The sequence below is a fragment of the Diadema antillarum genome, unplaced genomic scaffold (assembly GCF_040938485.1).
Source record: "Diadema antillarum isolate AM-2024a unplaced genomic scaffold, OU_Dant_1.0 seq00000463_RagTag, whole genome shotgun sequence".
NCBI classification, from domain to species: domain Eukaryota; kingdom Metazoa; phylum Echinodermata; class Echinoidea; order Diadematoida; family Diadematidae; genus Diadema; species Diadema antillarum.
Window position 1 is genome coordinate 1,337,168 of NW_027271434.1, and position 19,008 is coordinate 1,356,175.

General features: G+C 37.1%; 1 protein-coding gene across 1 annotated transcript; it reads right to left on the reverse strand.

Annotated features, from left to right (window-relative positions):
- Positions 1-1,878: 1,878 nt before the first annotated feature.
- On the reverse strand, positions 1,879-13,099 carry LOC139733233 (eukaryotic initiation factor 4A-III-like; the record flags this gene model as incomplete). The annotated part of the gene is made up of 12 exons (XM_071644071.1): positions 1,879-1,915; positions 3,047-3,174; positions 3,735-3,842; positions 4,622-4,737; positions 5,865-6,003; positions 6,524-6,665; positions 7,470-7,550; positions 8,235-8,367; positions 8,954-9,016; positions 9,945-10,011; positions 10,629-10,701; positions 12,964-13,099. Coding segments are annotated over 12 exons (1,203 nt in total), but the record flags the coding sequence as incomplete, so codon positions are not given.
- Positions 13,100-19,008: the final 5,909 nt, after the last annotated feature.

Sequence of the window (19,008 nt, forward strand, 5' to 3'; positions counted from 1 at the left end):
TACCTCCCCTGCCCCCCCCCCCCATAAAAAAATCCTCAACATAAATGAGTACAACAATACATCTAAAAACTGAAGGAAACATTACAAGTATTTACAGGAATATACAAGGATATTGGCTTATCCCAATATAACACATCTCACCAATAAATACAATTAACCTCACATGAATCAAATCTATGACTAAGTACAAATATATGAAAATTGTTCTATAAGATTTGTTACTACACATATTCATCCTCCTTGAAAAACCCAGAAAAGAAAAGAAAAAAAAAGATAAACAAGGGTCTTGGTGCATCAGTGACTTCACAAACTTTGACATGAGAACAAGTTGTATCACGAGAGGTTAACTGTATTTACTGTGACAGAGAAGCATCTACAACTTTCAGCTATTACCAGCTATAAAGTGCTCATGAACACCAATATGAAGAAATTTCAATAATCTGCTACTTTAATTAACGTTGATAATATTGCCACATGATCGATGACAATTTATCAACTGGTCTAAAAATAGAACTACATCAGTATAGCTCAAGTCTCCATCTACATCACGTACATCAACTCGGATGACTTTTGAATAGGTTGACTCTCATTTATCTTCAGCACAAACGGAAGAATCAAAACTTTAGGGGAGGGTCAATAGCAGCAGGTTTTTCGACATGCAATAAGGTTGTACAGCACATTGAGTAGGAGGCCCTCTGTTGGTTCAGTGTACCTAGCCCTTAATGACTGAAGTATGGGACAGTGTTCTACTCTAAGCGCTGGAATGTACAGTGTATTACAATTTCCTTAAAAACTTCATTCTATATGATCAAGAAAATCATACACACAGTTAGATTCTACCAAGCATGAAGAAACTTCAGGAAACATATCTGTTGCTGCTGAAAATTATTTAGTTGAAAGATGCATATGATATGAAGTGATTGACATCGATATACAGTGCACTCCCGTTATAACGAACACGGTTATAACGAAATTTCGTTATAACGAAGTAAATCTTCTGGTCCCAAAATTATCACCATTAAAGTCTATGGTAAAAAATTCGCTTACAAAGAACACGGTTATAGCGAAATTTCCGTTATAACGAAGTCTTTTCCGAGCGCCACAGACAAAGAAAAACAAAAGAAATGTGCTCCGTTATAACGAAATGCGAATTGCTTTCGAAAATTCGTAGCGGAACAAGCATTTACAGCTTCTCTGCATGGGTGAACGCTTCACACCACTGTGTGTTCACTCTTTGTGTCACGCACAGTTTCTGAGGGGAACTTGCGTTTATTATTGTGATACAGTTATCCCATCACATTTCACATAGCTTTCCAGTGTATGATGAGTATTCAGCAAACAGAATATGATATATACGTGGTTTTTTTGTTTTCATATATATATTGTATTTGTTCGGTTATAACGAAATTTCGTTATAACGAAAGAAAACTGCCGGTCCCGAGCATTTCGTTATAACGGGAGTGCACTGTATCACAACTGTTCCTATCAATGGTGGAGTTAAAACAGGGTCATAGTGGCAATCCAGTTGTAGACTCATAGACAACTGCCCTTTTGAAGCAATGGTTGTGGAGGCAGGAGAACAAGTAAAACCAGTCTGACGGTTTTAAAGTCATCTCCGCAATTCTGGGCTTCAATTCATAAAAAGTTGATATGATAGCAACTCTTGCTGAAATGGCAATTGTCATGGTAACGACAAGAATCCAACTTCCTGATTCGCTGTTGCTACAGGAGAAGTTGCCATTCCAGCAAGAGTTGCTATCCTAACATCTTTTATGAAGGGGCCCTCATCTCCAGCAAATAGTGTTGACGAAGCCCATAAGCACCAACAGACTGGCTTGCAAGAATCCCTCTTCAGGTCCCAAACAGACCACGGGGGCAGCCAGGCCAGATTTCAGAGCTTAGATCAAGTCAGCAACTGGAATAGCAAAGAGCACATGTAAACTTCATTAATAAGCAGTAAAACAAAGTGTGCAATTCATCATCGAAAATGCACCCTGTGGTCAATACATACAAAGTTTCATTGTGCAGTAAGAGGATAGGAGTTAAGTTTGAAATACAGGGAACCCAGCTGCAAGCTTAAAGTACAAGTTCACCTTCATAGACATGTGGGTTGAGTGAATGCAGCAATATTAGTAGAACACATCAGTGAGAGTTTGAGCAAAATCGGACAATCCGTTCAAAAGTTATGAATTTTTGAAGTTTCTGCTCAGTCACGGCTGAATGAAAAGACTACTATAGCTTGTGATGTCACATGAGTACAATGATATAAAGGAAGAATAAAGAAAATTCAACATATTTCCATTTTTCTCGCATAACAAAAGACCACTCGACTTCTCTCTTTCAGAAGGCAGGGGGAATGATATTACCCTTAACATATGTCAGTAGCAAGTTGAAGAAATGTGCACTTTATTCAAAAAGTCAAGTTTTGTGAAATTCTCTTTTTATTTTCCTTATATAGTTGTACGCATGTGACATCATACACTGTAGTAGTCTTCTCTTCCAGCAGTGACTGCGCAGATACTTAAAATATTCGTAACTTTTGAACGGATTGTCCAATTTTCCTCAAACTTTCAATGATGTCTTCTACTAGTATTGCTGCATTCTCTCAATCCTTACGTATATGAAGGTGGACTTGTCCTTTAATTACAACAACATACCGCATTTAATGAGGTGATTTTGACAGTCCCCATTTTTCATTAGAGCATTTAGCTGGGTCTCTTTTTAGTATGTTTACAAGGGACCAGATATAACAAGTTAAAAGCGACAGTCCTGGCGACTTCTTTATACATCTAGATTTCCTTGTATTCAAATAACCATACTATTAAATGATTTTCCCAGTTTGAAAAATCTGAGCCGCATGGTCAAGCATTTGACCAGAGTCTCTTATATGGTGTAAATATGAAGTTATGAAAAAAGTCCAAAAAGGCAAATGTAATTTGCTTTCTTATTTGCTTTCATATTCTCTAGTCATAATTTGGCAGGATACGGTATTCAACTTCTATCTTGTGGAGGGGGAAAAGTGGGTATGATGGACACATGAACTCACCATTCATGGGCATCTCATCAATTTGTGTGCTGTAATACTGCTCTATGTCCCTCAAGATGCGGATGTCGTCGCTCTTCACAAAGTTGATGGCGACACCCTTGCGGCCGTATCTTCCCGAGCGACCAATCCTGGAAGCACAAAACAGAGTAGCAAATGTCAGACACAGACATCAGCACTTGTGCCAAATAATAACTGGAATCATATTCAGCCATGCCCTTGCAAAGAGAGTGGCAAATAGTGCATCAGAAAGATGCTATGTATTTTCAAAACACAGACACAGAAACAATGAAATAATTGTATTTCATTTTCATTTCATTTCTTTATTGTCCATATATCTGTTTTATTAATATCCTCTTAACATTGTCCATTTTCTGCCCTATAAAATTTGTAGGCTACCTCCACTTAAGATAAGCACACAAAAAAGGAACAAACGAAAACAAAACATTGATGAGGGTGTTACAGATAAAAGAAAACCTTGCATATACAATACTTTACAAAGGGGAATGCATCAGTACACATCCTTCAAGCAAAAAAGTTTATTTCTTTATACCCATGCAGAAAAATAGAGCCATATTTGCCTATCTAACAGAGAAAGAATTCTTCAAAGACAATGTCTCCTTGCTACAGCTAGCACACACATTCCCGTGAAACACTTTCAATTGCACGACGGAGAGTCAGAGGTGGATACCTGTGAATGTAGAGCTCACGGTTGTTTGGTAAGTCATAGTTGATGACCAGAGAGACCTGCTGTACGTCCAGGCCACGGGCCCACACATCGGTGGTGATGAGGACACGGCTAGAGTGAAATGGTAATCATGGTAACACAAATGATATTCAAGGCTCACAAACATTTACAAAAATAACCAAATTTCCATAGGCTCCTTGCAAACATCAAATTAAGTCTGTTCAAAAATATTATTTCATGATAACAATATCATGAAATGAAGATGCTCTAAGACTGCCACTAATCTTAAAATGTGCCTATTTGATATCTACTTTGAGGTGTTTTTTTTTTTTTTAAATCACCATCTTAGATGATCATTTTAAATGGCCATTACTATCTATCCAACATCACTTCACATGCAGTGAACACTTGCTCTTGTTTCACTGATTTCACTATTCACACAGTACACATGTCCCCATAGGCAAATTCTTCCATAAAGACAGTAATCTGTGTCCCTATAAAAATACAGAATGTCTCAAAAATTAAGACAGTGGAACCTCTTTTAAAACGTGGACCTAAAAATCATGACAATTATCTTGCTGTCTCAGGTTTCCAACTCTATCAGGGTACCAAAATATAAGAGGGTTTTGTTACATCTAACCTCTTTAAAACTTGGTTCCACTGTATTGCCTCACAACTGCAAGTAATGAACTCGATACAACAGAACCTCGTTATAACAACATCTGATATACGGAGATAACTGATATAACGTCCCAATCCTTTTAGATTCTTTTGTTTTTATACCTGATATAACAAGACACCCAATACAACGGGGAAATTTCAGACGTCCTCGGCAGCTCATTACAACGAGGCTGCCCTGTACTATCATATATTCCTGACAGGTGTCTCACCTCGCACCGGACCTAAACTCCTTCATGATGGCTTCTCGCTCCTTCTGGGGCATGTCTCCGTGCATGGAGGACACGGTGAAGTTTGCCTCTCGCATCTTCTCTGTCAGCCAGTCCACCTGTTTGCAGGGATGGATTTCAAGAAGATTCAAGAATATTTACCAACATTGTCTCCTAAAAATACTGAATTTCCCCTCCCACTGGTATACATAATACAAATACTCAAACTTGGCACAAAGATCCCACTTAGGATTTGACATGTATCAGACAACATCAGCATACATCTACTCATATTTTGCCAGCCCTGGGGAACCTATTCAATTTCCATAAATGTTCTTCTTTCAAGTCATAACTGCCATTAATTTAATTCATTCATATTATCACTGGCATCGTGATTTGAACATTTAACCACACACAACCTTTCACTGTAGCATGGATGAATAGCACCATCTTATTCAGATTGATAGAATTGTCATTTGCTCTCAATGCAATTCTTATGCTGGAGTGAAAAAAAACCAATCAACTTCAGATATATGTTGTGCCCATGAATCGACCATGCATGCTCAATGAGTTAATGCCATTTTTTATATAATCCCATTTCAAATTTGACATCCCCAATCAGCAAATGCAGGCTGCTATCATGAACCAGATGACCCATACAACCAAATACAGAGATCTTTTATATGCCAGTGGATGCACGTTTAATTATGCAAATCAGCACTGACAATAGCTCATATTTTTTAAACCTCAATCAAAGGGAGACCAAGAAATTATGTTCTTGGCTTGTCCATTCATCCCAGGTCTCATCTTTTCCTACATTCACTGATAACAAATTCATATGTCATTTTCATATCATGTCATTTTCTTTCTTTTCCTTCTTCTTAAAACATTGACAATAATCATAAAGGATGTTCACTTCCTCAAAGAACCAGTAGTTGCATTTCCATTATTTGACAGCGAAGGTGGAATGAACGTACTGATTACTACTTGATGAGGTAATATGGCCTTTAACGACTGATAAATCTTGAGGGATAGAGGCTTGCAGTAACACCATGTGTGAGTAGTCCTCATTTCTTGGCAGAAGAAGAGCCTAGAAAGAGGAGAGATGAGGAGGGATGTAACATGGGGAGAGTGTAAGAAAGGCAGGCAAATAGTGACAATTGAGGGGCAGCAGTGAGCTGGAAGTTGAAGTCAACTGAAGTTGATAAATCTTACTGGAAAAAGAAATAACAGAGTAGCCTCTTACCTTCCTCTTTGTGTTACAGAAGATGACAGCCTGTGTGATGGTGAGTGTGTCGTAAAGGTCACATAACGTGTCAAACTTCCACTCCTCCCTCTCGACTGCCACAAAGAATTGCTTGATTCCCTCCAGCGTCAACTCATCACTGTGGAGATTGTACACAGAGAAATAATTATTTTTTGTTTTTCAGACACCAATCATACACACATATTATGTCCCAAAATTATTATGTCCCAAAAATGTATGCAGGAATTATGTAACTGACTGTCTTTAAAAAAAAAAAAAAATCCCTTGTCCCCTATCTTTGTCAACAGCAAAATGTAAAAAAAAAAAAATTGAAAAAAAAAAATCATTATTGAAACATACATACAACTGTAAAATACTAACAATGTTATCAACTTAGCTTTTGATATGAGACAAAAGAATAACAGATTGTACAGAACACAAGTATCTGCTGAAGGAGGACTTCCTTCACTAAACAAAGATCTGACAAGAGGTCAATGATGACAAAAAGTATGAGCTAGCTCTTCTATTACACCAGAATTTTTGTCTTTTCTCATAAGTGCACATTATCATATTTTCAAAATCTGTGAAATCTTGAGAGAGTGGTAATTGATGTTGTGGTGACTGATGCTATGACAGACGAACACGCACTGCCGACTGACCGTTTGACAAGGATTCGGATCGGTTCCGTCATGAACTTATTGGTCATCTCGAGGATCTCGTGTGGCAGGGTGGCACTGAAGAGAACAACCTGAGTGGCCGGCGGGAGGTAGCGATAGACATCATAGATCTGCTCCTTGAACCCTGGGAGAAAAAGAGGGAGATGATTAATGCCTGTCAATATTTGAATTTTGAAATCTCAAAGTTTCAGAATCTAATGGTGACATTCTAATTCTTTGACTCCATAGAGAAGTGAATCAATATTGTTCACAGCTATGTTGGCAGACTACTTTGCATCACATTGTTCTGGCATTAGCATGATTTTCTCATGACAGCTGCTTTGCAGTCAAAGAATGAAATGTCATAAATGAGCAATTTGTTCGTCCGGAAGCAGAGAGGCATACAAATGTATATATTTTCAAGATTCTGGCAAAAACTGAACTTGGCATATCAACATTTCTTTCTTTTTTTCAATGAATCTGAGCTGCAAGAAATATCAGATACTAGTTTCCATCAATCTTGGAGTCAAGTTCATATAATGCAGCATCATGGACAGGGGGATGTCATGTTTACGAAGAAATGCTGGTTAACAGCTTTTTCCAACACAGCAAGTCAACAGAGAATGCAGCCTTTACACGAAAGCAAATTGAAGGGACACTGACATTTGATGCTCAGTATTGACAATCATGTTGAGATAGCAAAGATCAACTAGATACTTGAATTGCTTGTACAGACAACTCCTGTCATTGGGACTGCCAGTTTACTTTTGATATATTGGAAATTCGTTATAACCAAACAATTAAGTATATAAAGATATACAGATGATAACGTTGGAGCCTGAATTTTTACATTGTTGTAACAAGATTGTTGTTACAACTATTTTCGTTCTAACGGGAGTGCTCTGTGTATCAGGAAATATGTTGCACTAACTTTTCATGGCCTACAAACCTTTGTTCAGCATCTCATCTGCCTCATCAAGAACAAGCATCTTGATGGAGCGTGTCCTCAGATTCCTTCTCCTGATCATGTCTGCCAGGAACAAACAACAATTGTGCTTAGTACGGACATTTTAATCACGATTACACATCTTCACATTTCTTGTCCTTACCATGGCTTCAGTAGAGAAACCAAACATGTCTGTAAAGAAACCAAAACGTTGTTCAGTGTGGTAGCACTCTTTAATTGTTTCCTATGCACCCTATGATTTCTTCCACTCATCACATCAACAGCAAAATACACAAAACTGTCATTCAGCAGTGAACTCTTCCATCAGGGATGTACGTTCCCAGATTTCTTTTCCACGTCATGCATGCAGTACAAAGAAAAATGTTTGTTTAGCGATAACACTCCTTGATTATTCATGCATGCCCTCAGATTTCTTCTTCTAATCATGTCTGCAGAAAGGTAACACAACTTTTTAGAGTAACATGGATTCTCTGACTTCTTCCCTATATCTTGCCCAATGGGGAAAAAAAAAGAGAGAACAAAACACAACTGTGGTTTGTCAGTACACCTCTATCATGTCACTGCACACAAATGAATTGTTTAAGCGGTATTGGTGCCTTAATTTAAAAAAAATAATAATGTAACAATAATTGCTCAAGGTGAATCAGTTAATATGAGCCTGAAATCTGCAGACTTATCAAACATTACTTGAAAAATACCTTCAGGATCTGAGCAGAATGCAACTAAGACAGTGTTGAGCTCACTTACCAAAAACCCTTCCAGGCGTTCCAGAGACGACATGCTGCCCAAAGTCCAGCTTCCTGATGTCCTCTCCGACATTGGTGCCACCGATGCAAGAATGGCACTGGACACTCATGTAATCACCAAGAGCTAGGATGACCTGCAGAAAATCATTAGGAAGAGGGTGTAAGCATTTTCCCTCTGTTTGTCTACATCTTTGGAACAACCCCATAACATTTCCTCGTCGCAAAGCAATTATCTTAAAGGTGAAATACATGAAAAGTTTTTTTCTTGAACTTTTTCTGAATTAGATATAAAAGTGACATTCGATTCTCCCAGTGAAAGGATGGACTACTCTTTGTAATAGTTACTCATACAGAGATGAACACTGTGCCTGAATAACAGCACAAGCATAGGTAAACTGTACGGTCTAAGACAAAATTACATTAAGTGAAGTCTGATCAATTACCAGACTTGACTGTAAGTATAAAGCATCTAGATTTCCTTCCTTTTTTATATTCAATGACACATCAACTGATCCCTGTACTCAGTTAGTGAATGAAATCAGAATACATAAGTCCAATATTTCCATCACTAGTGCAGTCAGGTTACAATTCACATACCCACACTTCTTGCAGCACAGAATGTCACTCTGGTTTAAATGAATTATTTTCTAAGCAACTTACAAAAAGTCAACTCTCGATTCTTGTGATATCATGTGTGAAGCAGCAACACACAACTCTTACCTTCTGTATTTGACCTGCCAATTCTCTCGTAGGTGACAGGATCAGTGCTTGGGTTTCTCGAACCTACAATGTGAATGTCAAAAAAGGTTTCATTAAAGGCATTATTTACCATTTGCAGATAAAACAAAAACCCAGTATTAGTGCTTCAAAATAGTTCTAAAAGGTCAGTCAGGTATAGAAACAACCAATGTAAAAATTTGAATCAATATAATCAATGTAAGTATTGTTAAATATACAAAATGAGAACAATAATCGTAATAAAAATGTTTCTAGACTAAACCATCTACAGTTATGGTTTATTAAGAAAAATAGTGATATCTCCTTATATTTTAGGCTTTATTGCAAAATTTTTATATGGCAGGATGTTTTGTGATACAACTGATCTACACATAACTAATGCATTAAATGTAATATCTCGAACATTTTTTCTTATAAATCACTGCTCCCAATGGTAAACAGTCCCTTTAAGACAGCTATATCTAGAGTCTGTGAATATGACTCAAGTGCATCACCAAACACTACACACAATACAAAGCGTAAAAGTTTCATGAAAAGTTACTCAAGGCAAGAATTTAAGTTCATTCTCTTCAAATTACTATGGTAATCTCAAAAGCTGTAAGGTAGAGAGATTGTGTAAATGAGACATAATTAGTGAATGAATGTGATAGGATCTGCTTACACTAAGGAACTCTCTTCTAACGAATATATCAAACCTGTCTCTTCTGTATATTCCCTCTGACATATTTTTGTCATAAGGGTTACCACCATTACTGATCTACTCTCAATTTGGATTGGACAGGTAAAGTTGAAGTTACATTTACTAAACACCCCAAAACAGCAGCAACAACATCAAATCACACTCATTAATTCATTACAGAAGAAGCCTGGTCAAAATATCATTGTGATTAACGTGTATTGCTGTTCACTGTTCAAGCATCAATTATTGTACCCATCAATTCTGACAGAACTCGGGGACAGCTCGTGAACAAACCTGGATGTCGAGGCATTGAAGAATTGAGATGGAAAATGTGGCCGTCTTTCCTGTACCAGACTGAGCTCTATTGAAGATCAAACAGAAATAAAGCATGAAATATTGCTACCAAGAGTGACATTGGTGCAGAATTCAGTTACATGGCAGATGAATATGAACGACACATCACAGAATGGGATGACTTACTGCCACTGCTAACTGATCATTTGGTTTGCTGTTCATGGAATATCATAAATGCTCCCAGGCAGGGAATATGGTGTTTTTTATTGTTCTGTGTACAGATGAGGCTGGCACTAGCAGTCGGCACTTAATTGTCGTAAGAGCACTGACAGAACAAACTGACAAAAACACATCATTTGGAAGATTTTTATGCAGAACACATATTGCATGATTTTGCAATGACCTATATCAGCATTTTTATGAAGACAAAATAAAGAGGGTATGGATTTACTGTCGAGACTCAAATGCTAACCCATTGTAGGATTCTCAGGCATGACAACACTAAGCAGAATAATCTATCATGCTGTCGACAGCCCTCTTTCAACCCTCCTCAACAACCGAAATTCTATATTAGAGAATGCTCACACATTTAAATGTATACTTTAAATGAAAGCAAGGTTATAAAGATTTCAAGTCTGGGTGAAGTGTACAGTGTATGATTTATTAGAAAGGTGGAAAACTTACTGTGCAATGACATCTCTACCCTTCACAACTGGCTTGATGGCTCTCTGCTGAATGGCTGAAGGCTTCTCAAAGCCTGGAATATGGTCGAGGAAAAAGGAATAGAAACTATAACAATGATGCATGTTATATCTCATATTCAGGAGTGAAAACATGGGGTTCGGTTCCAACATCTACACATAGGTCTGGATCTGTGTCTACATAGATCTAGAATCTAGGTTCTACTAAAAGAAAAAAAAAGGCTTTTTTATTCTTTAATATGTTGGGAAATTTAAACTTACGTGAAAGCATGTTTTTCTACGTCTTTTTTTTTTGCTGCCTCCAATTGAGATCAAGTCATCAATATCCACACGCAACTAAAGATCCCAACATTTGCAACAAAGTGAAAGCTATTGTAAATTTTCAAGTGTTCCAACGTCAATTACCGTATGGTCGCCATTGCGGTAAGGTCGCCAGACATTCACATTGCATGTAACGCGCACCGCGATCGGAGATCAGCTCGGATTTTCATCACTCTCAAAATACATTCGTAATTCACCTTTTTCCTCCGTAAAAACTCAAATAATTGTAATCAAAATATATTTTACCATATGTAAGAGGTGTTCAAACCATTTTTAATGCGAGAATGTTTTTGATTTAGAATGGATTTCAGGTTGCAGACTAAGGGAGGTTTTCAAATGCAGTGACGGACGATGCATCCTTCATTGAAGTGTGTGTATAAACACACACGCTAATAATATGTGGCAGGCTATTGGGCAGCAAACTACAGTAATTCAGTGCCGATATTAGTTCACCCACCCGGAAGTGCATAGGAATTACAAGCAAGTGGCGACCATACCGTAATTGACGTTACTCTACCGACATGTTTAAATTAAATTAGGGCCTAACTGTTAGATCTCGTCCTAAATTACGGAAAATGATGACACTTTTACACTCTGTTGTCTCTAAATTCACCGAGTATTACTCATTGATGATTACATAACACCATAGACCAAGTCTGTAAAGACAAGAGCGATTGTAAGGGCAAACGGAACTGTATTAATGGACTTAAGTATGATTTGGGATTTGAGTACCAGCTGTCCATTCACAATCAGATCAGGGCCAGTAAATAGGGGGGTGTTTCACAAAGCTGTTCTTAAAGTGAAAACTAAGTTTCGGTAAGTTCTTGAGAACCCGTCTAGCACCATTTCATTTTTTCTTGCAATATATCGAAAGAGTCCACTAAGAAACTTACCTGGCTGACGCGGTTTGCCGGAATGATGAGTCGGTTTGGAGTATTTTGAGAAAAATAATAACAGTAGGAAAACCGACTTTTATTCCAGAAGGCTCCAGACTAACTCGGTCTCGGGAAAAATTCGACCCTACTTCAGACAATTCACACGCAGTTCGTGATCGCCACATTCTACTGGCCACTGCATACACCAATGAGGCCTAACTGAATGGACAGGAAAGTGCGTGCTCACGTAATCCTGTACAAACAAAACAAAAATGACAGCGCGCGGTCCTCAGTTGCTGAGACGCGCAGTCTTTGGAGTTTTTGTTGTTGTTTATCAAGCGCCTTTGATTGTTTTAGAGGTGCTTGATAGGCGCACACTAATTTTGCATGCGCGCAAAAGAGGTTTTTGATGCGCACGTTGTAACAACTCGGACCATTACTGCGAGTAGCCAGAACACGAAGCGCTAGTTTATACAGGCCGCTCCCATAGGACAACACTGTACAATCAGTGGATTCAGAGGGACAACCATTACAACTCATCCCGCCATCAAAGCGAAGCCGAGTTAGATGTCTATCCCCGAATCCGAGTTTAGCCTGACCCCATTCGGGAAAGTACTGAGACTGAACCTTTTTGGTTAATATTTTGCATTTTCGTTGTTACCCATCGAATATCTTGTTATAACATCGTTATCCTGCACATTTCCTAAGCATACGTTCACATTTGGGAGCGAAATTTGACAACTTTTGCAGGCGTAAAAATTAAATTTTACCAGAACTTTGTTTGGGCTTTAACAGTTAAGAAGGACTTAATAAGTACGACTGGTGATCAGTTCTTGTGTGCTATACTTATCAGAATCTCAATGTGCACAAGAACTGATCACCAGTCAGTCGCACTTAAGTCCTTCTTAACTTTAAGAACAGCTTTGTGGGGTACCGGCTTTGTGAAACACTCCCCAGGTAATATGCACACGTAAAACGCAACGTTACGTAGGTAGGACGCACAGAAGCTGACCGGTAATATCATGCCAATTCTCCTTCATATATTTTAATGCGATATTCTCACGCTAACATTTCATACACATGTGCACGATGTGCAAAGCTATAAAATTTAGAAAATCTTACCATAGGCATAGATGCCTCGAAGAAGATCTTCTTTCAGATTCAGAGAATCAAAAGTCGGCGTTACATCGACTTCCTCACTTGTCTCAAAAGTGAGATTCTGGTCGTCCTGTGACAGTACGCGTCTCGTCGTCATTTTTATTTTTTACCACGGTGTAGACGAATACACATACTCGTAGAATCATGAATAGCGCCCTCACCTACATTGGGCGGCGAAGACGTGAGATGTTCCGTCGATTTATGACCAAAGAGTATACTAGAGTATAATACCATGATTAAGTAGCTTCTATACTCTTTGATTATGACTTCAGACTGTACTTACTATACAAGTAGTAGTACATATACATGTACTTGTATGTACCAAAGAATATAGAAGTTAGGGCTCTCTTTGATATGTACCGAGTTAGAAATATTTACACTGTAGGCCCTGTACAATATGAATAATTTAGACTCAAGGCCTCCTTAGCAATTTCTCCGTAAATTAGCTTTAAGGATTTCAACGATTCTTTTTTTTTTTTGTGCAATATCCCGCTACACATCTTCAACACCAAGGTTAGATATGACTGAGAAACTGAAACTCTCGATATATTTCCACCATATTCAACTCTTTTAGATTTATTTTGGCACAGTATTGTTCAAGTATTGTTCAGTATTGTTTAAGATAAGACTCAAGAGAAAGTTGTATTCATCCATATAAGGTAGTCTATAGTGAGGGCTGCTAAATTTCTCTTGATTATACTAAAATGAAATACATGTACATGTATGTACAATGTTGCCTTGTTTGTTATAGTATTACAAGTGTGTGTTTTAGGTTCTCTTTACCTCTCCTTAATGTATTTTTTTCTTTCTTCTCTTTTCTTTTCTTTCTTTTTTTCCTTCTTCCTATCTGTTTTCCCTCCTGCATCCCTAGCTTTAGTCTCTTGTGTATCTGTACTTCGTCTTGTAAATATGTGTATTTTAAACAAAAATGTCTTTTTAGCTATGTTTCAATCAGATTCAACTACATTTTCAAATGTTAAAGGTGCACTCACTTCAAGCTGTGCTTACTGAGTTGTCACCTCCAGTTTGTCATTACTGAATTGTTACTGCTGTTTATACACGAATTGATCTGGAAATAAATGTTCTATTGAATTGAATTGAATTGAAGCATCAGAAGATGCGCATGTCAATAACTAGTTTCAACTCATATATTACGAACTTTTTGTCAGTAGGCCTATCAAAGAATGAAAGCATTATACTATACTCGAGTTCCCTACACGATTCTCCGAGGAAACCTAAACCTTCATATTGATTTACTTTCCACTTAATCGCAATAAGTAAAAACAAGCAAACAAACAAACAAACAAACAAACAGTGAAAAACAAAGAAGGATCCGGAGAAGGATACAGCGAATCAGTAGGTATAGTGCACGATAGAACAATCGGTCGATGAATACTGGCGTCACAACTTTTTGAAATGAAGCAATCATGTATGAAGGGTATTATGACTATATACTTCAAACTATTTACAGTGAAATTTGGGACAAGATTAATTGGACATTATTATGACTATATACTTCAAACTATTTACAGTGAAATTTGGGACAAGATTAATTGGACATCTTTCCATAAGTTTTGTTCATAAGATTTTGTTTTTGGTCCCCCGGTGACTCCCCCCCCCCCCCCCACCCCACCCCTCATCCGCACCAAATTTTCTTGTGATTTAGATATTAGATTTGGTATAATTTGCAGACTTGCTTCCGTTTGTCATCAAAAGTTGGGCAATGAAAATTGGTTAATCAAATTCTATAATAGAAATGGAGAGTTGCCAAAATTAATGTTATAACCGCGTTTTGATGATCATTATTCCATTCTAAATGATGAAAATTCACTTTCCAGTTTCATACCTCTTTTTTTTTTACCATGAAATACCAGTATAATCAAGTGTAAGAGTTTAAGTCCCCTTTAAGTGCTTGAAATGACTTTCTAAACGTCAAGACCAACACCAATTATTTCCATAGCAGTAGCAGATCCAGGGGAGGGAGGTGCACCGGGTGGGTCCCCTATAGTTTTGTTTTCTTTTTAAAAATAAAAGAAATAAAAAGAAAATGAAAAATAAATTTGCTAGGCACGATAATCATTGTTAGTCAAGATGGCACCAGAAAATTGCGCTTAAGCTTTTTTTTTCCCCTTCTTTTTGCTTGTCAGTTGATTAAACCCGGAAGTGACCAGAAATATAAACTGCTTTGTGCCTCCTCCCCCCTCCCCCTTTACGGAATTTATTCCTGGATCCGCCCCTGTCTAATCACGGTGTTTCACTCTGCAGAACATATAATGTTAAGACATATTGTATATCTGCTGAGTGGTTGATCCACGTTTGACGTTTAAACGTACGTATAAATAGCCTAATCAATATCAGTAAGTTCGAGGCCATCCATTGTTAATTATCAAACTTTGAATACCTGCACCTACCTACCCCCCCCCCTCCCTCTCTTTCTTTAATGTTTGAAATACTGTTAATGGAGTAGAAACTAGGAAACGGAATATGAACCTCTGTTGCATTTAATATTCAATGCATATTCACCTGCAAACAATATATGACATTCATTCTACCTTGGGAACCGGATGACAATATAACCTGTATTATGAAAAAAAAAAGTTGAACGACGAATCCATTACTGCGCGCTATGGCTGTTGCATAAAAAGTGCATTATTATGAAAAATACAATTTATTCAAAAGGGGAAAAGAGAAAAAAAGGTTTGCGAAGGAAGAACATTTTCCTGTTATGCTTCATGCAGGTAAGAACAGCCTATATACTGTCAGAAAAAAAAAATGCATAATTGAAAGATTATCTCAAGAGTATTCAAAACAAGTTTGTTTTTACATCTTTCTCGCGCATTCTATTAAATGCAAATAATATCATGCAAACTTACACTGTATACAACTAATCATATGTGATATCATAAAGAGTTACACGATATTGAAACAATGAACGGTTAAAGTATTAAGTCTGCATTATACGAGGAAATGAGTGTTGTAACAGCAACAGGGCAAATAACTTATTTCATTAAAAAAATCCAAATTTGATTTATACAAAAACGGTTTATAATGTAGAAGGCCCTGCATCCCGGGTCTTTTTCCGCTAGTATACAATGACAAATTTATATTATTTGAATGTAACACAACAGCAGTAAAACCCTGTAAGCCCTTTATAGTACCGGATATATATTGATTGGTTGAAAAGAATTGTTTCTGTTAATGTTTTACTCTTGCGTTTCATTTAAAATTTCTCGCTGACTCCATTTCATTGTTTTTAAGCTCGAATGCAGTTTCCGAAATTACATACGCACGCGCGCGCACACACACACACACACACACACACACATTTTTATTATTATTATTATTATATATATATATATATATATATATATATATATATATATAAACACGCAAATGCTGTTGTCGCTTTTCTTTTACATTCAAGGAATGTGCAAACATCATTTTCAGCATAATGTCATTTCATCAATATCAAGCATTGATACGACTTATTTCCGTAAACAAATAAACAAAAATCGTACAAATCCCAACATGCATACACCCGTGTCGGTACTTAAATATAAAAAGTCTTCTACGAGTTTGGTGTATGAGTTCACGTCTATGTCGTTAGTCCAAAAGGCGTGAGTTAAACTGGTCAATCCGTATTGAACCGCACGAAACCTAATTTAACCCAATTCTTTTAAAACACATCATTGTAACAAAAACCATAAGCAACTTTGCCTCTTGCACTGCGTACTTGGGTCTTTAAGCCGAATTCACAGATGCGGAAATTTTGCCGTCTGATCTGTTCCACCGCCCCATTTATTCATTATTTTTGTCCCCCTCCTTTTATTTCCGCTTTTTATTGAAAGGGATAAAAGGCATTATAAATCACAAAGGCATGTTACCCGTAACAACTACATACAATGAATGTTTGTAATATATGTAATAAAATGTAGGAAAGTGAAATGAAACCTGCTGTATTATAGGTATATAAGTGAAATAAAGCCCGCTAAAAAGCACATGTTCCAGCATGGATGTCTCTGTTCCACCTCCCGTGTTGAGACGTACAGTATAATACAGGATTTCGATACATTGATTTAAATCACTTTATTACGTAAAAAGGGGGTAGCAAGAAGGGCAGCAAAATTTATTTCACGTCGACATAACTACTGGGCATAACGATAAATAAAGAAAAGGACCTCAAATCAAGGAGGCGAGAAGCACATGGCGGAATAATGTCAGATATCAGAAATGGATATTGAAAAAAATATATAAGAGAGCAATTTGAGAGAGCTGGGAAGATGTTTTGAGTACAAACAGACTTGAACTGAATTTAGGTTAATGAAGCAAAGATGAACTACTGTTTTCTTCATTGTTCTCTTTAAATAGTATGACATCATCTTCTGGCATATACTAGTATTTCAATTCAAGATTAATGATCGCCCCCAAAAGGTTTTCAGTACGAAAACTACTGACAAAAGAGAAATCAACTTAGTGAGCAACATGTACAGTTTTCAAAGCAGTTTTTAGATACCGTAATGCTTCGTCAGAACATTCTTCATCTGACTTTGCTAAGACTTCATTGATGTATAAAACTCTTGCATTCGCTGAATCTAACGTTATGTATGGGGATATATAATTTTACACACATACACATACACACACATACACACACATACACACACATACACACACACACACACACACACACACACACTCATATATATAATATATTGGTATTAGATTCTCCTTTAATTACGAGAAATTCACTTTCACTATGCCACCATCTTGGGAATCAACATGGCTCCATGCAGTGTATCCAATGCCAGACTTCATCTATTCCTACGGGTTTCCCGATGAAAAAAAAAAAATGAACATTACAAAATAATATTGTACTGATAAGAGCCACAGCGTCATCAGCGGCCGGGTGCGGCTCAAGATTTAATATCGTTTTCAGCAATCAAATATTCACGCCAACAATGCAATACAGTCCCGGTTCATTCATGATGGTTCTATCAGGAATACTAAGTTGCAATGAATGCGGTCACTGCGACAACCAATCAGTAGTGAATGTTGAAAGTTGTTGCCACGGTAACTGCAAATACTACAAGCTATTTCAGGGAGTAATTCACGTCTTTTTTTTTCTTTTTTTTTTTACGTTGCCTAATTTATGAATATCTATGGTCGGGAATCAATCACTGTGGGCTTGAATTCATTCGTTTCTGCACATTGCCCGGCCGGACGAATGAAGTTTGATAGAAAAACACGTATATAAAAAGTGCATAAAAAATGTGTATGTGTTTATTTGTTAGTTTGCATGTGTGTGTGTGTGAGGGTGTGTGTGTTTGTTTGTTTATACATGTATTTGAATGTTTGTGTACTTCATACAAAATATTTCATTCACATTTGTTTAGTGACAGGAGATATTGTGTTTTGTATATTTAGTTTTATTGTACATTTGAATATGTTTTTTAAATTTTGTATTTTGGAACATTCAAGTAGAATCATTCAAGTGTATTCCTTGACAAGAGAGAATATGTTTCGTGTATTCATTTTGTATATTTAAACTTTGAACTTGTATGTATTGCAACGAACAAAATCGAATTAAATAAAAAAAAATGGAGAAAAAAAGTATTTGTTATTGTGTTTGTTTCGCTGGTCCTTGAAAGCCACACTTAAGTGTCCGGTGCTAAAGATTCGTGTCTCCTGTGTTGTAGACTTAGAATCCGATCTCGCATCCGCACTGCAGACTTCTAACTTGAACCTGGTGTGGACAACAAAAATAAAAAGCAAGTGTCAATTTTTCTCACAATGAACTCAGAGCGAGAATAAACTTTCCCTCACGCATATTATCTACATGGCTATGTTGATTACTGCTAAATAAACCACAAGGAAGTTGTATAAATAATGGCAATATCGACGTTTGTATAGTTTACGAATAAATTCGGTTGGAAAAAGGAACACACAGACAGAAAAGTTTGACAAATCTGGGTTCGCGACACCACCAGTAGCTTTTACCGCTTCATAAAA